Genomic DNA, 23621 nt, shown 5'->3' on the forward strand with positions numbered 1-23621 from the left:
AAAAGACAAGAGAAATAAGACCTGAAAGCCAGTTATTTTCTTATAGGCAGGTTCAAGCTTAATCTATACGCAGCGTTTCCCTGCACAGGTCATCTGTATTGGCATCAGGGCACACAAAGAATCACGTGCATGATTCGTACTACAGAAAAGCGAGGCTATGCCGAGATCCCTGGAAACACTTAAAAATCTTGCAGCCATTCTGAGTAAATCCAGTACTTTCAAGCTTTAAGTTTGATTTGTATCTTGCTAATTAACTGCCTCCCTACTCATCACTGCAGCATGCAACCCCAGCCCACCCCCCAGCCTCTCTGGAATATGCTACTGCACAAGGCAGGTGATCGGACTTCGCATTACTTCTGGCCATCTTCCTGACTAGTCCCATTTCTCAAAAGACAAGAGAAATAAGACCTGAAAGCCAGTTATTTTCTTATAGGCAGGTTCAAGCTTAATCTATACGCAGCGTTTCCCTGCACAGGTCATCTGTATTGGCATCAGGGCACACAAAGAATCACGTGCATGATTCGTACTACAGAAAAGCGAGGCTATGCCGAGATCCCTGGAAACACTTAAAAATCTTGCAGCCATTCTGAGTAAATCCAGTACTTTCAAGCTTTAAGTTTGATTTGTATCTTGCTAATTAACTGCCTCCCTACTCATCACTGCAGCACGCACTACATGGGACCATGTCTTTGCTCCGCTCTGAAATCAAAGCTGCTGCCGAATGCAGAAATGAGCTCAATAACCAGAAGATCATGCCGGGAGACATCACTGACCGTGTCCTCCCAAGCTCTCGTGAAATGAAGGTGCTTAAGTGAACCAAATACCCTCTTGAAAATATATGGAGAACCAACGAACTAAACACACTCATTCTGAATGTGAGAATCAGGGAGCTTGGGGTTGAATTTATTTCCTCCCTCCAGGCAATTTTCCTGTGTGCTGCTTAAATCATCGCTTACTGAAGCTGCATATTTAATTATTTAATACTGTGACTAGAGGCCAAGATGTTATATAAGCAAACCAAACAACCCAGTCTCACGTAGAAACAACATGTTTATGGATTACTGGCTCTGCCACAGCAATGCTTCTCCCAGTCCCTAGATAAATCTCAATAAATAAATATCTATCCTATATCATATATATTATATATTAGAATATATAATGCATTAGGCTCTTTCAATCCAAATTACACATGCATTCATTCAAAGGCTGCCGTGCACTGGGGATTTATGAAACACTCATTTCCCCATCAAACACACTCATGCTTGGGAGCACGAGAGCGTTCTTCATCAGCAGAAGGGCACAGAGAGCTCTAAACTGCAAAGCGTCCCAACCCAGCCACAGCTCATCAGCAGAGTTCCCAAGCTCTCAGGCCAGTTAGAAGTGTCTCAGGAAAAGCCTGTGCCTGTTACAACAGAAATGTCACCCTGCATATGTTCTTCTTGACCCTGAAGTCGTACAAGTAACCTTTCTGTCTCTGGATTGGCTTTCAAATGAAAACGATGGTCTGCTTCATGATCAGAAAGCACCAGCCAGCTGCCTCTCCAGCACGGCTTTCATGTCTCTAGCTTTGTTTCTACAAAGTGGAGCGAAGTACTTCACAAGACACCTGGGCTCTCCTCCTGTGTGCTAAAGCCAACACAGCATCCCACAACACACCCGCTTTCATCCCTCCTTAATTCTGCCACGCAGCCTTTCCCCCTCCTTACCTGTTACAAGACGAGTAAGAACTTTAGTCTTCTCATTGAGGATGTTCACTGTCACATTTCTGGCAGACTGGAAGTACAGTGGATTGCCCTGGAACGAGACCACGAGAGCAAGCACGTGAGACGGGGACGGCTGCCCATGACCAGCCTGCTTGAGACACCCAGAGCTTTGCCTAACGCTGTTGGGCTGCTGTTAATGGCCCCGAGGTTGGGCGTGTGGTTGAGGTGCGGGCTACCCTGCATTAATTTTTATTTCCAGGATAAAACCATAGTCCATACCTCTGGCCCAGATAATGTCCCAGAGACTAGCCTTGTTTTAGGGATGGTTAGCTTTATTGCCAGTATAAGCCAACCAACCTGCTATTTTAAAATGTGCAGGTGATAGGGGACCTGACCTAAGCTTCCTGAAGGTCATGGTGTTTTGGGAGGGTGGCTGACTGCAGCAGTGCATTTCAGAGTCAAATCTGCAATATTGCACACAGCTTCAGATGACTCCAATGGGTGACTGTGTCTGTGTGCCGCACGGCCACGTGAGTGAGCTGTGCCCAATGGCTGGGAACGAGAAAACCTTATTAACATGTAGAAAGTGCCTTTGATCTCAAAGCACTTATGAACCATCTGGCACCCGGCATGTACCACCACCATATTCCAGTCTGAGATGCCAGCTTGGGACCAGACCCATCCCATTGGGTCTGGAGATACACAAGACATGAAGTCCTCTCCACTCCCCGCCTGACCACACAGATTTCTGCCCATTTTTCATTTTTATGCTTTAAATATACCTCTGAGAGAAGAGTTAGAGCAGCTGTTAACACACAGGAGCCACACAGCTACCTGGCAGCATCCATCTCAGGTATTTCTCCCGCAGAGCGAAGCCAAAGAAAACCCACAGAGAAAACCATCTGGCTCCTTCTGTGTGCAAACGCATCCAAGACACCCGGGAACTCGTGTTTTCTACAGGCAGCCCCAGCCCACACAGCTGGTTTCTCAGGGGCTATTAGGCAACTAAGGCACTAGCGCAGGGTGACCCCAACTTAAATCAGCCAAAAATCTACTAATGTGTGAGGTGGAAATTCACTGCCAGTATCTCTTCATAATGTCTAAAGCAGGCAGCTGATTAAATTAATCAACTGACTAAGCCATAGGATTGGTAGAGGGCATAAAACAGCAAGAAAATCAGCAAGGAGTTCCAAATTTTATGTCCATGTGCTTCCTATATCAAAGTCTCTTTCCAATGTTTCAAAATCTTTCCATTAGGAATGAATAATCAGGATGGGGATGGAGGATCGTGTAGGTCAGGCATGTTCTCCTTGCCTCTTGAATTTATAAGGAACATAACTAATATTTGCATTGATGCCATTTTTCTGGATCATGGCAGAAGGACTAGGTTGTCTGCATATAAAACATAACAGGAGCACAGGAATGCACTCATGGGAGTCCTGTGATGGGCTGGAGCTTCAAGGAACACTTGTAGTGATGGGTAAACGATTCCCAGCAGTGTTTGCAGAAAACAAACCTCAGAAAACTAAAACAAAACCAGCCCCACATGGGAACAAATATTCACAATAATTACATTTGGTACCTTAAATATTTGTGCTGCATGAACTCACAGGATCAGCCCTTCAGCAAAAAAGGGGGAAATGAGATTTGTTTGATCAATTATAATTAGACCATTATGGCTACATTCAGACTATTTACAACTAAATAAAAATAATAAAAAGAAAGAATTCCACTTAATCATTTCCAGACCTTGGACAAGTTTCAGAAGCTCTTGGTGTCTTTGTGTCCTCATACACCTAATGAGGACAAATCATCCTTATATAGCTCTGTGATGTGTTTGACAGCTTAAGTAATATAGTATCTGAAACTGAAATACAATTAATAAGTTAGAAGTAAGGAGCAGTGGTAATGACTGGTAAAGATTTTGTTGTTTTTTATTCATTTTTATTTGTGTTCTTCTAGAACCTAGAAATTAATGTTGATTACTATTTTATGGTTAATAGCACAGAAAAAAAGATGGCTTCACTTGAATACCCACTTGCTGTGGTATTAATTCTCTGCAGCCCTGATCAGGGACCTAATTTGAACACCCCCAGCGATAGCAGTTTACTGCTACATTTTCATTTCACACTTACAGATGAAGGATATTTTTAAAGAAAGATAGCTACAATCAGCATAATCTATAGTCATAGGTGAGACTATAACCACTATAAACATGCCATATCAAGCACAGAAAGGTCACATTTTTGACTTTCACTATTTGACTTTTGTTTATGGAGTTATGCAAGTAGCTAGAGTGTTTGGAAAAGGCCAGGAAACCTTCTAGTCCAAATTCAGGTAGGAAAAATCATTCAATCCCCATGGCTTTGAAACTCTGTTACTGATCTGCATAACAGGAGATTGCACTACGGAAGTACTATAAGATAAGCCAAGCGGTTAACATAAAAAGAGTCACAGAAAAAGTTGCTCCAAAGAAGTCTTACAAGACAAGCTAAGAGCTGGTATCCACCTACGAAAGACTTAAAATACATAATCAGATCTTGAAATGCTTACCCCAGCATAGTCATCTCATTCACTGATTCAGAGCTCAGATTCATGCAGCCTTCAAAAATCTAAATTTCCCTAATGGAAGAGTTATGTTTCTATTGGTCTGCAGGGAAGGAACATTTCAAGCACTTAATGCAATGCCCGCTCTCATTTCCATAATTCTTCTTCCATTAAGAAATGAAAAAGAGCTGAAAAAATTACTCCCTTTTGCTGAAAATTCTGCAGATTTTCTGTCCATCATCTTCTGTTTACAAAGGTAAGAACACTGACATCTTTTACACACTGAACATTTAAAAAATGTTTCCTCTGTTGCAAGCTTGGTGATGATGCCAGCTTCCTTCAATCACACAGAACAAAAATAATTAAAGCATTAAAGAATCCTTAAAACAGCTAGAAATTGTAACTGAAAAGGCGAAACCCTTCACTTCTCTTACACTTTCACGTTATGACACAAAATTAAGTATTCTGATGCACAGGAGCAAATGGAAATCTAGATCAACGTGCCATCGTCACCACAATAAAAATAATTACATAGTGAAATAGTATTCTCACAAACTGTCATAACACTTGATAGACCTGGAGTTAGACTATCAGCATGCAATAAATAAGCACGTCTGACTCTAATTATAACACTGTAAGTATGAGACACACCACATTTCTGAAGTATAATATGCAACAATCTAGTTCTGAATCTTTCCAGACAAATAACATTAAAGAAATAAATATATTTTACTCTCGGACTTGATGCAAAGAAAACTGAAGTGAACAGAAAACTGGATTAAGTATTCTTCCGGGTTCAGAAAAGTAGAGAAAATAATCTTTTTCTCTTTGTCTACCTGTTTCTTTCCAAAAGGTTCTACCCAATTCTTCAGAAAAGCACATTTGAGATAAAATACATCTCATATCAACAATCACACAATAACCCTACATATTTCACTGCCTGCGTGCTATCTGATGTACTGAGAAATCTCGTTCTCTGCCATTTGTTCTTCTTCCTCTCATTACAAACAGGACAACAAGGTTTCCCTGCACCTCTCTTCGCAAGAGTAGATGCTGCTCCCAGCCCACGTGCTGCCACTGACTTGCTCGTTATGCCCAGACTCGGCTGTTACCACTTTAACCTCTTTACAACAACCCTCTATTAACTGTGTTGTGGTAGCAGAGTCCCAGTTCACGTCCATCTTAGCCATCCCATCGCACTGCACTGAACTACAGCCTTCGATTTAACTTCCTACGCAACTTTGCAAATTAAATCAGTGGTCACCTCCTTTCCGACACTATTTTATGTTATTGTTTCTTTCCAGTGGTTCCTTTGATCATTTGGCTGGAGAAACTGAGGTACAGACATCGATGGGAGTAGGATGCATTTTTTTTCCCTTCTGCATGTTTTCCTGTTTGCTTCTGATTTATTTCAAGCGTTTTCCTTGCAGGACACCGATGGAGGATCCCACCACGCTCTGGGCTGCAGCTCCATTTCTGGGGGCAGGTGAGGCTGGGATCTTTTAAGGACTCTTTGGGCTGGTTAACTACTTCCAGCCCACCATGAATCTATTATTCACCTCTGCAGGAAATACTACATAATAAATACATCATTCTGCCTCTTACTCCAGCCTCTCATTAGCAGACTCAATGACTTAACGATAATGTAAATGTTTGTAGACACACAAAAGAAGTTGCCACAGGTACTCAATATATTAAAACGTTGGACACATGCTGCAGAATAAAGAATGTGAAAAGTACAAAAATACATCAAAACAGTATAGCTTGTTTCCTCACTAAGCAGTGAGGTATCCAGCAAAATATAGAAGACTTTGCAAAAGGTATCGACTGATTGTTTGCTAGGTTAAATACATGGCAAAACAAGCCCTAACAGGTCCCTAGCTGTCTTTCTTTGGCTCACTTTGGAAGAGATGCTAAAAACTCCTAGATGGGATACTAAAACAGAAAAAGCACTTTGACTGACAACCTTAATTTGCAGCTGAAGCAATCCCAACCAGTGCTGTCTTTAAGGAAATTCAATACTTTAACAGATGTCCTTAGACTGTTTTAGGGAGTTATTAAAAATATTTGGAAATTCTTTTATATTTTAACAGGCAATTTTAAAATAATGCATCACAGTCAGTGTGTTTGTAATTTGGATGGTCAAAAGGAGTAGCTTTGATTTGATCCTGTGGATTCAAAGACTTCACAAAGTGAGTGCAAGTGAGGCTTGTGGAAATAATGGAAATGGTGAATTTCCTGCAGGCTTGACAAAGGAATGGGAAAAATTAAAATATTAAAGCATAATCCAGGTTGGCAAGGAGCAGTCTATGGAAAAGCCACTCAGAGCACCATTTTCCTGCTCAACTGTACCTCTCACTGACATTACAGAAAGCAAACACTGCTCTATACACAGCTGGACTGTCAGAGGGCAAAAGATCATTTGCTGTAAAGCAAGCAGCCAGCCCACCATGAGAGCAAAAGCTCTCCTTCACCTGGCCTACAGCCACAAGCAGCACATTCACTTGCCTGCACCCTTGAGTGCTGTTTTAAGGAGCTGCTGATAGAGGGGAAGTATTCATGTGGGTTATAATAAATATATTCATTTCCTGAAGTCCAATCAGTCCTACTATACTAGCAGCTAAATGTGATAATAGTAGTAACAGCAATGATACCTACTCTCCTGCATTGCATTTTCCATTGGTAAGGACAACTCACAGCTGCACGAGGCAACGTTTCACAGCTTTGTCTGTGTCAGAGTGACAAGTATTCATTGCCTGTTAACTGAGACACAAAGCAATCATTTCAGGGCACAAGACGTCCTTCACCAAGAATGGCAAACTTTGCTAACGAAAACTCACAAACACATCACCTCTGCCGTATCTCCTAATGTAACCAGACCCAGCAGCACATGCTGCCTGAGACACAGCGCCGCGTGCGAGCTCATTTTTGCAGTTGTCAGGCATGACCTGAGACCTACCGGGAAAGCTGACTTTTTAACCATTACTCTGTCATTTTTTGTCGGTTGACACAGATATGCTTAAATTAGTATTGCTGACCCAGTTTTGCATGTTCTCGTATGACTTGCTCATCCTTCAAAGGGAAGCACCAGTAATACCCTCACTGCATGACACTAAACGCAGAGTGTCCTAACCACGAAGATCTCCAGAACATGCTGTGAGCACACAGTCAAGAACACCAGGCCTGACCCCGAGTGTGCATTTCTTTCCCCCACTCCTGCCTTGGGAACAGAAACTCCTTTGTGGCGTGTCTGACGCTGGAAAAGCTCAGAGCTGCCCCCATAAAACAGAGAGTTGGGAGGAAACAATCGGGTAAAAAAACTTCAGGATTGGTAACAGATGCTGCAGAGATCAAGCAACTGGCACCACCATGAATCACAGCAAACCTCACCAGAACATTGTACAAACGTCGTGCACCTCCTGAAAAACAGACAAAACACTGGACAGCATCTATCTTTAGCCGTGAAGAAGACAAACATGGGAGTATGTAGTGAACCCTGTCCCTAAGATCCTGCTTGGAATGGCAGCCTGGCCTTCATCTATGTCAACAGAAAATGTAGACTTCAGGCCAGACTTGCAAGCCAACCGTTACCGTTTCTATTTGAAAAGTAAACCCAACAGCTCTTCCTCCTGTTTCTGATCTAGCTCCCCACAGCAAGAACAGGATTTTGCCCAGAAGCCTTCTGGCACACAAATTTAAGTCATGTGGCTAAAACCCTAGGTGCTAGATTGAAAACATCCCTTAATATGATTTGAACGTACTTTTTGTTGTTTAATCACTGAGTCTCTTTTGATCTTGACTTTGTCCTTCAAACGGTTGAATATAATGTTCATGTAACTAAATCCCTTTTTTAGTAAAACTTCTGATTTGACAGTGTAAGCTTTTCATAGCAGAATGAAAGGAGACCGTGAATGGAATTGGTAACAAACAGATTAAAACAAATGCTACAAAATACCCCCGTATGTGCTATATTTGTGTCTAAAGATGATTACTTTTAGGAAGGAGGCAACAGGTCCAGCGCAGAGATAACAAAATGTAGTCTGCATCCTCTTCTTCCAGGAAACAAACTTTTCATAAGTGTAACGCGTCCAGGTCATGTAACCTGGATCAGTAACGGAGCTGATACATCCCTGACCTGCAACTGGCACTCAAAGACATAAACGTAGTTATGTCATGAGGTTACTCAATGTGCTGGGTTCCAACTTTTGACATTTTATTAAGTATTCAAATGCTTAAAACAAAAAAATTCAGGTCCCTTCTATGCAAACAAGGTACAGTCACATTTGCAGAAAGATGTGTTTTACAGTACCATGAAGCTCAAAAAATACTCTGGTCCCACTCAACACATTTTTATGGCATAGATAGTGCACATGTTGGAGTTTTATGTCCAATACCACAAACCCCCGTCTTTTATGGCATTCCTTGAAGTTCATTTTAGTAACAATAGAAACAAAAGGTAAGCTTCCCACAACTACTTTAAAGCAATTACATCTCTGAGACTTTCTTTTTTAAAGTGCAAAGAAGGCAGGTCTGTGACGTGAGATCTAAATGACTGGGTTCTGCTTTTGGATGGCTACCCAAGGGGGTTTGTATGCTTCAAAGTGATTTATTTCTGGCAATCTAGGGGTTTCTCTCTTCAGAAGAATACCTGTAATAATCTCATGAACACAGTGCTTCGAGAGAGTAGCTGCTTCTTCAAGATGCCTTATCAGCTGCTTTGCAGCTGAGATTCTTCTGAAAATTAAATTAAATTATGTCTGCTGACATTAAAAACAACACTGAAAAAACCTCCAAGACATTACATCTGCCTCGACTTCTTTGCCATTCTTTTTTCTTTTTTACTCCATTGACTTATGAGGAAAACCACAGATGACATGATGAAACCGATAGACATACACATAAAAATAAAATGCAACCGTGCATGTTGGAGTTCTATTCAGTATCCATGGGGGTGGGAAATCTGGATTTGTAATGTCTGAAGGCTGCTGCACATTCACAAAACTTTTTGTATTGGCAGGACTGAACTGAGCATTACTGGCTTCAGAAAAAATCCGATGTATTAAGTGTGCTCAGCACCAGAGTCCTCTGGCAAGACACCCTTAGACAACATCTGAAATGAAGAGAACAGCACAACTTGTAAAATGACCAAATAATTCTGAAAATGCTTCAAGCACTTCACTGCTGAGTTCACCCAAAGGTGTTATACCAGAGTCGATCAAATGTGCGCTGATGATGAACTTTGCATCACTGGGGAATGGCTCTCCCTCGTACAAACTAAGCAGGACCCGAGAAACTGTAACAGAACAGCAGTCCTAGGTTCTCAGCACATTGATCACCACTTCCAGTAAAAATCAACCAAGTATTCACTAACCATTCCAATTTACTTGAATTCTTCTGCAGAAATACCTAACCGCAGTAGCTGCTCAGTGGCAGCTCGCACCGATCTGATCCTTGTCTATAGGAGGTGTTGTAGCAGCGGGACTATGGATTTGTGCTAAGTTATAGCCTATTTTCTGCCTCGGGCTACCCTAGTTATGGTCAGACTCCAGTGGTGACAGATCTCCTGCTGAAGTGAACACACTGTAGATAGGCACAGTGCCATAGGAGAGAGGGAGAGAAAGGAAGAGAGCTCTGCTGAGGTTTAAAATATTCTAAATCATCCAACTACATAGCTACTCCACTGCTTGTAACTTTTAGTCCAGACAAGTGTGCAGACCTCTGTTCATGTGTTTTCGTTTTTATGGCCTTTCTGGTACGCCTACTGCCTGCCTTAAACATCTTTTAAAACTGCTGGTAAATCATACCTCACTATCTATAAAAGGCATCTGAAGACAATATTAAAATTATATAGGACTAGTAATTTCTGAGTTACTTTCTCTTCCTATCAGCGTTACTTGGACCACAGTACAACCAGAGACAATTAGGATCTCGCTCAGTTAGCGAGGTGAATACACATGAAAGAGTACTTATGGTTAATACTAAGAAAGGCACAGTAATATTTTCCAGAAGTCTGATTCAGCAGTGACACTTGGGTTCTGCAACACTCACAGCCCCTTTTAGGCATTTTGTTACTGCACTGCGTAACGCCAAGTATGTATCCAGATATTTTTCTCTAAGAAGGCTAATAACGTGGCTATCCCTGAACATTGCTTTGAAATTATAACTTTCCTTTGCTGCATGTCATGGATCGCTTACTTCTTGTATTAGATTATAAATGGCCATGCCAACTTACGTATGCATGTACACCACGAAACACAGGCAAGATCCTAGCAGAGGCCCCTGGTGTTACTGAAATTCAGCTGCTGCTAATAAGAAGAAGGGAAAACATTTCCATCTGTCTGGATTGGGAAAAAGAATTCATGAGTCTCTGATTCATCTGCATCCATATGCTGATATGTAGACAATACTTATGGACACATAGACATATGCGAGGTAGCCAGCAACAGAAATCAAATCAATCACAGATCACAGCATGTGATTTGCCTAATTATGAGTAACACCTCACATTTTTTATCTACGCAAAAAGCACTTTGTGAACGAGCAGATGGCATTGCTATGGGATGGCACCATCCTCGACAGTTGCAGATGCAGAGCATTTACACAGCACGCTGAAAAAATGACACAACACAAGCTGCTTCCTGGGAAAAAGATTCACATTGAACAAGTGTCACCAAACAAAATACACGTATTTATTGATGTTCTGAACTTATCTGATCCAGCCTCTTTCCTCAAATCAAATACACACGCGCAGGCCAGGGAGTGATGCTTTCTAGACATCGTTAAAGTCTCTTAGATAGGACTGTTACGTGAGCTGCCTAGCACAGAAAAGGGGAGATGCAGACCAACTTGAGTCTAGTTCCAACCCGCAAACAATTTAAATCCACACAAGCAGAATCAATAGGAAGAAGCCCTGCAGAGAAAGCAATTACACTGCAAAAGCAACTATATTACAGCACGGTTACGGCTGGAAGGCAGGACGCAGAAGGCCATCCTCACTTCTGTGATTACCCAGTGGAGTTCTCTCCAATGCATCTGGCCTGTGAAATGACAAGGTTCAGCCTGGACATGTTCCTGCAATCAAAGTGTTTCTGTTTCTGAGCTTCTATTGCAATTATAAGGCCCTTCTTTACGAGACCCGTCCTTCAGGTTTGCTGTGCTCCATCGGCAAATGCGGGTCTGTGCATCAGGAAACAGGTTTGAAGGGCTCGGTATGCTCTCCTTTTCAATAGCTTCATGGGAGTAATAAACTCATTTCCTGGATCTGCAATTATTTATTCACTGGAGACTGAGCACTTGCCACTGTACAAGACACAAAGAAAGATCATCTGACCGTTCCTGGTGATAGAAAATTCAGGTTTTCTATTCAAATTTTTGCTTTTATTTGTGGTTTGTCTGCATTTTTTTTCCCCCGAGCTGCTGTAAGCACATACACTGGTGTGACAGGTTTGAAGCAGCTATAAAATGATTGATGAAAACCATATTTTGGCCTTGTTGTGGGAATATTGATTGTAGAAATATACTCAGTTAACTCTGTATGGGCATATCTGGGAAAATGGGAAGGACAGAAAAGAAAGGCTGGGCCCATGACTGTAGCTCTGATACCAAAGTAATTTGATCTGCTTTAATTATGATACAGGGTTATGGGGTCACAGAAACATTTGCACAGACTGTTTTTGAATTGCTTTTACCTAACCACTTTGTTTCTTCTGCTGAAATGATCAATACTTGGCTTTAAGAAGAATGCTCTGGCGGTCTACATGACTAGACAGAGGCTTCCCCACAGGAATAAACACAGGGGCCAAACTCTGACCTACGGTGCCACAATGGTCCATGTGTGAGTTAGTGTCAGACAGGAATGGTCTTGGAGAGGAAGAACTGCAAACCTCCATCTGTCTCAGAGAGGCTGAACATCTAACAGCCAAGTCAGCAGTACACTTGCAAAGGTAAAATGGCAGATGCAGCTAAGCATGTGACATGAAATTCGATTTATCTGAAGGAAAAGATGCTAAATCATGCTGGATGTTGCTACACCAAACACATGTACCTACAGAGATAGCACGACAGCAAAGGTCTGATCAGTGGGACAATTTGCATGAGCAGGAGTAGGGTGCTCTGTGTTGGGATTTGACTGTATCTTGCAGCTGCCATTCAACAGACACTCTTGAGTATCTGCTTCAGGGGGAAGAGAGGAGAGGAACACAGGGTATTGCCATGGTACAGGGCTGATGAGCAAAAATACATCCCTAACCAACACCACTGGGGAACTGGGGAGTGGTATTTCAAGAGATGTCAGGCTCACAGAAAGAGCAGCAGATGCTTTTTCCATGCCTGGAAGAAGACAGGAATGTTGTTTGGGGAAATGGTGAGTAATGGCAAAAGCAGCCAAAGAGATCAGGATGTGTGAAGGTAAAACAGAGCACAGGGAGGCATATAAAAGCCAAGGACCCTGAATTACTCTTTGGGCAATCAGCAGGGTGGCTCAGCCTGTCCGGTTGTCTTCACTTTTAAACAGAAGGCATTTGCCTCCCAATGTCTTTATTCCTGAAGTTCTTTCAAAATTCTGGAGGAACAAAACTGATCAGTGAAGACACCCAACCAGTGGTTCCTACCAGGAAAGGGCGCGGGAAGGGTCCTGCCTGTGTGTTCCTGTTTCTTCTACTTCAGCTAAGCTATGCTTGCCAGAATGCTGCATAATAGAGAATGTTGCAGAGAGAAACAAAAAGCCTGCTGCACTCCCAGCTGTGTACCAACATCAAGGTTCATCATTTATAAATAACAATTGGGATCTTAAGGAAACATAGCAAAAGTCAGTTTGTAGTAGCTGGGGGATTTCAAGAGGTAGCAGAATACAGGTAAAATATTTTGGCTTGAACCAACAGTAGACATGCAATAAAAGGTGCTTCTCAAGCCAGCAGCACTGACAACATAGGTGGCATTGCCCTGTCTGGCCTTTACTTCATTTAAACAATGAAGTATGTTCTGCAAAAACCTGGAGGACACAGGCTCTGAACACACAGCCACAGGAAGCATCAGAGGAAACGTGTTCAGGTTCATCTCATCAGCCCACTGTCTTCCAGCCACGGCTCTTTGGAAACCAAGTCACTAAATCAGTTCAGGTTGATCACTTACTCTTGACCTTTTATGGCAATTAGCGTGCGTTTGGATTATGGATTATTTGGCCATTCACTGTGTGGCTTCACCTGTGTGTACAACACAACAGTGAATCTGCTTAAAGGGAAATACCAACTGCTCTAAGGTGTTGAACAGCTATGTCCACTTTGTACTTCTAACCTGCAAAATATACCTCAAAAAATAATGATTTTAAGAAAAACAATGAGTTGTTTGCACTCTTCCAGATCAACCTAATCAAAAGAAAGACAACAGCTTTTGGCTAAAGAACTGAAAGCCTTGCTGGAGAGATATGCTTGTTCCGTCAGACAAATGACCTCTCTTTTCCCCTCAATCAACCCAACTGTCTGTAATTTTATTTATTTCTCTGCTGTTAAATATTGATGTCTTACAAAGCTTCTCATTGGAAAAACCACATCTTCAGCTTTGCTGCCTTAGGCTGCAGTCCTGTCAGATTGCATCCAAGAGGAAGGCTCAGCTTGCATTAGAACTTGGAAAAGAAGACTTTCCAGGCACTGTGAAGAGTGATACGGATGATTCGGTGAACAGCACGCTTCTCTCCAAATCAGTAGCCACCCATTCATGGTGCTGTGGGCAATCTTTTGCAGCTGCTGCTGGCTTCTTAGCAGAGAAGCAGAACTCAGATGTTAACCACTTTTATTTATTAAATGCCCCATGACAAATCCACCGCTTGTCTAAATCAAGAGAGAGACAATGGAATGGTATACTGTTTTGCTCAAGGAGAAAAAGAACTAGAAGCAGAATATCAAGCTGTAGCTGGAAAGAAAGAGAAAGGAAAAAGCCTAGGTCACAAAAGCAATTTCATTGCATAGTTTTAGACTACATATTAAGAATCCAACAAAGTATCCTGCACTGACTAAGATAACGTGCAAGTCTTGGCATGCATTTACTCACCATTTTCATAAGCAGACAGTGATTTACAAATCAAATTTTAGCACTGCTGCATTTGAAATAAACTTTAAATAAAACCTTCCCTTGTAGACCATAATGAAGGACTTTCCAAAGGAAGACATCTCTCTATCCTTAGAAGGGATGTTTCTGGGGGAAGTTGGATGACAGCAGCACCGTACAGTTGACGCTATCTGGGGAACCTCATCCGTGAGAAGACAAAAGCCACGGATGCTTTTCCTCCGCTCCTGCTCAGGGAAAATGTAAGGTTTGAAAGTGAGGAATCTCCTGCTATTCCATGGAAGGATGGCAAACAAGGATCGTGCCCTGATGGATGAACAAGGAAGAAATACCGTGAGCTGAAACACCTTGAATTTTCTTTCTGTTCCATAGATTATTCCCTTTCAGAGAGAAATGAGGAGCAGACTCCCTGTTAGTACTTTGTACAACCTGCCTCAGAAAATTATCCCACCTTTTAAGGCCACACTGGAAGCAAACCTAAAAAGTTCATTTGACTCAGAATCACAGCAAATCAAGAGGAAATCAATGGACATGTGACATTTTATACTGAAAGCCTGCAGTAAAAAATGAAAAAAGAAACACAACAAAAAAATGGGCATCATGGAAACTGCTTTCCTTCACCCCTCAAGAAGGGCAATTTTTTACCATATCAGCTTTTATTTGAAAATATCTGCCAGCTCTATCACCATACTCCTTTATACTTGGGGCATGTGATCTACTAAAATAAGCATGCACATGGACTCCTCACACCAATCCTCAGCTGCTGTAGGAGCGAATGAGCAAGCTGCTTTGCTCACTCTCATCGCTATCTCCAGTCCTGCTCTCTGTCTACCCATTGACAACGTAAAACCTTGTGGAGGAAAGGGTTGTGTCTGTCTCCATGTTTGCACAGAGACCAGCAGGATGGACTCCTGCCTGTGGCTTTGCTCTGCCACACACATGCAGTATATGTAGAAATTACAGGGCATAATCCAGCAAAGAACACAACGTACGCCTGACTTTATGCATGCCAGTAGCCTTACTGATGTCAATGAAATTACTTATGTCTGTAAATTATGCACACAATTAAATATCTTGTTGGACTGAAGCCTAGATCGATGATTCACTGAAAAGTCAGAAAGCCTATCTCTGTGACTAGATTTACAGCCATTTTTATCACACACGTACAGTAGTGTCCTGCACTCCAACACTGTGCCGCTAACGCTGGCGTGGGACTGTCCCTTCCTGAAAGATGCTGGTGTACATGGGAGTAGACGGCCAGGCACGGCCTCAGATAAACAGAGATCAAAAATAGAGATGTTCCAGTCAGGGAAATGTTAACAGCCAAAGAAATCTTACTTTTTCTTTCAAAAGAAGCAACTCGGTTTTCCCAAGAGCCTCAACCAATTTGCCTTAAAAGAACAGGAGCAAATTTAGAGTTGTTTTTGTTTTACCCTGCGTTCTTCTTTCTCCAAATCCAACATTTGTCATTTAGAAACAGAACAATCAGAGGAACTCTTATTACTGGCATAGCAACAGGTAAATGAAACCTGGAAGGTCTGGCTTTCCTTTCCTGTTGCAAATCAAAGAACACACAAGCTAAACTGTCTGTAAAACCAGTTGTGTGTGCCTGCACCTCCTAATGACAGCACAGCTTGCCTTGTCAAGTAACGCTTGCCTTACAAAATACGTAACTTTGCTGCTGAAATAGTGTAGATCATCAGAAGAGTTGCAGAAGTGTTTGCTGTCCTGTGGTAAGAAGACACGAAGCTCTGCTCTTGAGGCTTCTTGGAAATATCAGAAAAACATTCTTTTTCTTTATAATTGGATCTTGCTATTTGTCTTTTAGTGTTTCCTTTGTCTATTTGTCTCCATCTTCTCTCCATCCATACCATATAAAGTTTTATTCCTTTTTCATTTTTAGTATTAAGAAGGTTTTTTTATATTTCAGCCTTTCCAAACAGCCAGAATCCTGATTGTCAGCAGCGATGTCTAGACATAGTAAATCCTTAAACTCAAGGCCTTTGCCCTTGAGAGAAAGAAATGCAGCAGCACATGATCGCACATGCTTTTCCCTGAGCAGTTTCAGGTGCTTTGTAAGGCTTACTTCTTTCTGAGGCTACAGCTTGTTAAGATGAAATTTGGATCCAGTTTTGGACTGAGAATTCAAGGCTACTCTATGAATGCGTTCAATCCCACGGGCTGGTTCAGGTCAGCTGTAGTCAACTACCAGCAGAGCTTCTCTTTTAACAGTAATGCCTGTCCAGCGATACAAGTCAGCAACAGAAATCCCATTATCAGCAGGTGTGACTGATGTGTCCCGCACTCATGAATCCCCCAGTAAACCCCCTGTGCTTTTTTTTTTTTAATGTAAGATTAAACATAGAAAAATAAGGTCAATGTACAGCTCCTGAAGGTTTAGAAGCCTGTAGGAATACTGAGAGGCCATAATAAATGGCTAATTAGGAAAAATGAGCTTCACAGCAGCTTCCCAGTTAATTCATAGAGGTAGCATGCAAATTCAAGATGTCAAACTGAAGCTGAAATAACAGACACTAGAAGAGTGGTGCGTGTCCAAGGAAGGCAAGAAACTGCTTGCCAAATCCATTCAGCTCAGCCATTTTTTCTTTCAACTTTAAAATCAATAATTCCATGTCTTTTCTTTTTCCTTTTGGGGGAATAAATGAAATCAAATGTTTATTCTATTCTTTTAGCTTCTAGTGCCTGCACTCCTGTCTCAAGGTTTGTGACTCAGTTGAAAACACGATGTTAGCTGATTTGCAACATTTCCATGGAAATACAGCCCCACCACAAAACTCAGCCCCACTGTCCTCCCCTTCACAGCTGAAACGCAAGCAATTTCTGGGATCATGGCAAAAATGCAATGCAAAAGCTTAGAGACCACAGAGCACCCAGCCTTAACGCAGTGGCTCACTTGGAGCTGAGATGCACATCACTTGTTTTTATGACCGCAGAGTCCAGCTGCAAATGTTTAAAACGAAGAGGAGATGGGAATTGGATCAGAACAGCAAAACAAACACATGATCTGAACAGCTCCCCTCTCCTTACACAACCAGGTCAAGCAGAGAAATTTCACCTGTCAAAGGGAAAAAGTCAAACACATGGGGAGATTGTTTGGGAAATTCTCCATCTCCTTCATGTTTAGCTCCAGAGCGGTTAACTAGTCCGCATCAACTCCATGGCCCAAGCTCCCTCCCTAGAAGGTGAAAACCACTGACTTAGAAAGTGCTTATTCAGCTTATGGGTTCAGATACTTCTGCAATGACCACATCGGGTTTTCTGGACACAAAATCTCCACTGATGTTACGATAACAAAGTACAAACACGTTGTTCCCAGAGTTAGTTCAGAGGTGTACCCACGATGAAAATATAGACAAAAGCCGAGGTAGGTAGCCCACTTGGCACAGCTGATTGACTTTAATAGGTGTTGATTACACTGCTCATATTGCATGAAATTAAAAAGCTTACAAATGTTATGAGCCATTACCCTTCCATTTAAGAGAGCTTATGACAAGTTAGCAACATTTAATGAAATCCTTTTCAAAATGCCATAGGCAGCCTCCACGAGATTTTGCTTTGACATGCAACTTGTGGAGTTATTTCAAAAAGTTTGTTTACTTCAGAGCTTCCTCTCTTGCTCTTCTTTGGGATACTCTGATGTTGCAGCTGGCGGGATATTTCAGTTCCCTGTTGTGCTCTCAGTGTGCGGCACATAACACCAGCTCGTTAGACAAACAACGGGGAACAGACAAAGCAAGATTTAATTCTGGTGTTATTGGAAGTACCCCTTCAGCCAGCCTACAAAATTTCCTTCAAAATTTGAAGTGGAGAGACTTCTGGCCAATTTTACTATGAAGCTAGAGGGAAATGTTTTCATAGTTGCTGTAAAATTTACTTAAATTTCCACCTTCTCAGCACACTGGAAATATCACAGAGCCACTAACTGCCCCCAAAGCGCTGGGGCAACCAAAGTTCAGTCTGAAGTAGGCTTACTGGATTTTATTGTTTAAAAATGAAAATTATTAAGAGGAGAGCATACCAATTCTATAAATCCCACTGAATGCTCACAGCCTACTGCCGTTTGTGGACCCAAATCTGCTTTGGATGGTGATGGCAACAATATCTGTGCATCAGGTGAGGGTGCTTCTGCCAAAATGATGCCTTTTGCAACTTCCTTGGCCACTTCTGTTTACTTTTACTGTTTGTCCCGCTGACTGCCAGCTCTCCTCTCTGTTGATAGCTGTTGGGCAAGCAAGACTCAAACTGACCAAACTGAGAGAGACATTTATAGCAAAAGCACACTGGCGCAGAACCTACGACAAGGTATCTGGAGCGGTGCCACAGCCAACGCTTAACAAACCCTACAGGGAGAATATGAGATGGCCAGGCACGGCTGCAAGAAGCTTTCTTTTCTTGGCTGTGCCATCACGAGCAACCTTGGCTTTTTTTAAATTATTATGGCTTTTAAACAACATCTGCTGCCAAAAATCAACCAAGAAGCAGTAAGCTATGATGATGCAGTTAGAGGAAGCACCGTGCTTCAGAAGTCGACCTTGGATAGTGTGAGTTTTTTCTACCCAAAGCCACAGTGGCAGCTGAACTGCTCCAGAGGCAGGAGACCAACATCTCCATGAGCTGCCAGGAGCTCTTACAGGCTCATTCGTATCCTAATGTGCAAAAAAGAAGATTCCTCTCTTTGAAGAGAACCAGTCATGAAGGGAATAGCTAAATGCTGGGAGGAGTAACGGCCAAAGAGGTGGTGGGAGTCCACAGGGACTGCTAGGTGATGGCAGCACGGTGAGACAAACTTCATTTCCACCCTGTGATGGTTTCAGTGAGCGTGCTGAAATCCTTAAGCATTTTGCTAGACCAAATCATCAGGAACTAATTCAATATCCTTTTATTGCTCTGTAAATTCTGACAAAGAAAGAAAAGGAATTAGTCTGTCTCTTTCCTCAAAAAATAGCAGCCTTCTTTCATGATATCTATCTGAGCCTTTACTGAAAGCTAGATTTCTACCACACAGTTTGAGCATCCTACAAAGTTGCAATTATCTTGCCATTTGCATTGCCTTTCCTCATGGGTGAATGTTGCCTTTTAATCCAAATTAGTATGTTATATTGTCCATAAATATGTATTTATGGCTATGAGGCAGGTATGCCCCATTGTGGGCACGTGTCATTGTTTAATCCAAATACATGGTTTATTGTTTTTCAGTGCGCATTTTTAGCTTTGAGGCAGGTAGACCTGCAGAGCAAATAATACAGAAGAATACGTCCATTACAGAACTGCTTCTGTGCTTTAAAATTATACCACTCTTCTTCCAGATCTGAACACACTGAGACAAGTACATTGGCAAAATAATTATTTATCACTCTTAAAAGCTTCCTTTAAAATTTCTATCATTCAAATACTGGCTGGGGAAAAAGTAAAGTACAGACAAGCATATTTTATGTACTTCCTAGTCTAGCTTTTATGCTGATGAGAACTTACTAAACACCAGTAAAGGGAATAGCAGTTATCAGCCCTGTTTCACAACTGTGAATTTTTTAGGCCAAACAGATGCCCTTGCAGAATCACAGCCAAGTGTTAATGACAGGCCCAATCCTTCTTCCACTGTAGTCAGTAGTTATTTCATACGGCTTCAAATTAGACCAGGTTTGCTCCAACGCTCTGAGCGAGCACGCTGCTCTAATTGAGACACTCATTGCCACAGGGAGGCGGATAGGGGCTTCTAACATCACCCAAAGAAAGGAAAATAAAAAATGACACTGTACTTTGCTGCAGGCTTTTTTCTTTGACGTATAGGATTCTTTTAAATTCTTTTTTTAGTTGATTAAAAATAATGGGAAGCAGACCTTCAACATGAAACCGGCTAAATACACTAAGAGATCTCTTTTAAAAGACATTTAAAATCTCCTCAAAATCTGTTCAGTGAATTTTGCCATCACTTATACCTGTACAACACCAGAATAGCTTGGAGTCCACCTTGGTAGCAGAGGACAGTCAAGAAGGGTTGGTGTCCATGTTTAGATCTGTGTTCCCAGACCCACCCATCAGTAGGAGAGTCTGCAAGAGAGCTGAATGGGCAGGACCCCAGTCAAGAGCTTTATACTGCAAAAAATCTTTGTCAGGCAAATCCATACTCTTGTCTTTACAAGGATTCAGGGTAAGAAAATTTAATCCCAGGTGTAAACATTTGCAAACTGAGGTTTATTTTTTCTATCTGCAACCACGCACTTGAAATGAACATTAAAAGGGCAAAACCATCCTAATCCTATCATGGCAATGTCTCTCTCTGCTTCCTAAAGCTGAGATTATCATCTCATTTGTTGTCACATAGCTCCTGAGAGAAGTAATTCACTTGATTTTCCTGTATAATCACAGCACAGGATTTTATTTCTGTTGTTATTGGAATGGAAAATGCACATAGCCTGTTCTCTGTCTTGCCCCTTTTAAGTTATGTACAGACCTGGATATGGCAAGCTTCAAAACACCCCAACTGCACTAAAGAAAACTAAATCTGTGCTCACTGTAAGTTTTAAGCAACCTGCTTGTTAGCAGCTCTTCTCAACAAAGGCAGGAAAATTTCCAGTTTTAAATTTCTATTCAAATTAAGGCAATGAATACTGAAGACCACAAAACTGTTGCCATTGCTTTCCAGCACATAAAATTAACAATTTGTGCTGCTGCGTGCAACTTTCAAAGTTTGTCTGATTTATAAGCAAGCAGATGGTTCACACGATAGTCCACAATAAATTACAACAGTTAGAAAGACAGCTACATTTTGAGAGTGACAGTGCAGCTGAGCTACAGATGGGTTTATAGATGACCCTTCCAATTTTTAATAATCTCCATAATTTATGTACAAGTAAAGAAATGCAAGGTTCCTAATGCACCTTCTTGACCAAGTACAAATCACTTTTATTTACACAGGCAATACTTCATGGTCCAGTTAACTTCTTAATTAGAGGCAGCAAGATGCTCATGTTCCATGCAAGCGGCATGGAAAATACTGTTTAGTGTGCAATATGTTCAGCTGGGAGTTTAAGATGCTCTGATCACTCTTGGAAAGGGAATGCATCTATCTCATTTCTTTAAAACAAGACTACACGGGTGCAAACACTGCTACCACCAGTTACTATTCATTAATCTCCAGATAAACTTTAGGCCCATGCAGTAACAAGGTATGTTTATTTGCAAGCTCTGATGCTTAGAAATAGGCTCCTAATCCAGGAGGCACTACAAAAGGAGTATTACTGAGCCAGGACTAGGATGGGGAAACAACAGGAACAGAGACCCTCGTTATACGAAGAGAGAGGGATTTGGGGGGGTCACTCTTGAATGGGTGAGGGAAAAGGAAAGCGAGCCTGGAGCGTGTCATTCCTGACAGAGGAGGCAGCGGTGATGCAGAAAGAAGCAGCTTTAAGAAGCCAGTTTGTATCAGTGATTTCAATGGCCACTTCTCCGGCATGGGACTGAACCACTTCGGTCCAATCCTTCTGCTAACATTTTTCAAGGGAGTCCCAGAAAGATGCCTTTGTTGGGTTGTCATCAATTGCATGCCACCGTACAACAGATTCAGTTCTTCTTGGTTGTAATTTCAGTTGCAATGAGTTACCTTCCAAAAGGAGCACAGCTAAATGCAACTACTCTGTCCAGAAGGTGATGAAGGGGGCAGTACCTACTGGAGATCTTTAAGGCACAAATTACAGAAGCTCAGAGGTTCCCACACGGCCAGTTGCTTGGGATGACTTTTGAGGGCTTTTCCTCCTCTCTAAACCTTGGTCTTCCCTTCCTGCCAAATTAATTTGAAGAAATCCACTTTTAAGTGGAAATTCAAAACTATCTTTAAACCAGAAGGCACAGCTCCTAGGAAAGCAAGTCTGTGTGTACTTTTAATTACCACCTTCCTGGGACTTAAGAGGTGCAGCAGAGAAGAGGCACCAGTGACAAATTCAGGCTTTCCAGAATTATCACAATTCATGTTTTGGAGATATTTTGGCAGGGATTGCCCAGCTCTGCCCACAGCAGGGCAGCGTGGGGAGCAGCACTGCAGAGACACACGAGTGGGAAAACCCACTCCACGGAGGTCACTTACGCAAAAAGTGATTCTTCCCCTGCCATGTCCACGCAGTACCAACGCCCTTTCATCTACTACACAGAATGATAGTGAAATTAAATATTTTTTTTTAAATTAAAGTCTTTATAAATAACCAGCATCTGAAAGTGTTTTGAGCTTTATATAAAACCATTATCTATTACTGTACACAACTTTTAGGTTGTTTAATTAAACATATGAAAAATATTATATGTCAGCTTATTTCTGGGATGCTCTTCACTTTACTGTTATTTGTCATATTGTTTCTGTTACATTTTGCATACTTAAAGCTGCATTATGCACTTCTGAAAACCCAGAGAAGATTACTATGGAATTAGTATGGATATTCATCTGTAGTACTGAGTGCCGAGTTTGGCACTTTTTTTAGCAATATTCATCAAGTTCAGGAATTGCTAGTACACTTCCCTCCAAGAGAATACTGGGTCATACTACTGTTCCTTAAAAAAATATAGCGTTGATTATTTAACCATATTTTTAAATATTCCGTAACTTTCATCCTTTGATTAACTGCAACTCTTTCATTTGCTTAAAAGACGCCAAATTCACACATAGCACAAGAAAGCAGAAGTTGACTGAAATCAATAGGATTGCCCCTGTTGCCCCCAGCCCAACAGTAATTCCAGCATTATCGTGAGCAACCTGAAAGCCAGCGCAGGCTATTCTAGTTTAACTCCACTGAGAAGTCAGAAAAACTATGCACATGGTTTATTTAACTCTATACTTAATACAGTTTCCAGGACGCATCTACTGAAGCCAGCGGGGATGCTCCAACTCACTAGGCTGTAGTAGATCAGACCTTCTGGCTTACAACTAGATCCTTCTCTGGCTAACAGCAAAAATAATCCTGGAGGCAGGATAATGCAAGGAAAACACACAAAGGCCTTACTTTATATTTCTTGTTCCTTGCATTCATTACACTGTCAATGGTGTGGGAACTAGTTTCATAACCTCAAGAAGGGGACACCTTTTGTTCCCCCTGCCATATTAAAATATAGATCAATATGGTAATATGTAAACAGTAAACTCCCCACTAGAAAGAAGCGGTTCTCAGTTCTCTTAGTAATCAAATACTATTTCCAGCAATCTAACTAGAGAAAAAGAAATGTAAGTAGCGATTTGTCAGTCTATTTATCAAACCGAGTGCTGCACCTTTTCCACACATTTTACGTTACAAAGTGCATGACATGTAA

The 23621-nt window shown here is 41.6% G+C and overlaps 1 protein-coding gene across 6 annotated transcripts in view; it reads right to left on the reverse strand.

Annotated features, from left to right (window-relative positions):
• SGCD (sarcoglycan delta) overlaps positions 1 to 23621 on the reverse strand; it is a 253138-nt gene that overhangs the window by 49355 nt on the left and 180162 nt on the right. For all 6 annotated transcript variants that reach the window (XM_009285792.2, XM_009285795.2, XM_009285797.2 and 3 more), the window contains one exon: positions 1707 to 1794. In XM_009285792.2, the coding sequence (XP_009284067.1) occupies positions 1707 to 1794 (88 nt within the window). The remainder of the gene's footprint in view (positions 1 to 1706; positions 1795 to 23621) is intronic.

Source organism: Aptenodytes forsteri, unplaced genomic scaffold (genome assembly GCF_000699145.1).
Source record: "Aptenodytes forsteri isolate BGI_AS27 unplaced genomic scaffold, ASM69914v1 Scaffold54, whole genome shotgun sequence".
Taxonomy (NCBI): domain Eukaryota; kingdom Metazoa; phylum Chordata; class Aves; order Sphenisciformes; family Spheniscidae; genus Aptenodytes; species Aptenodytes forsteri.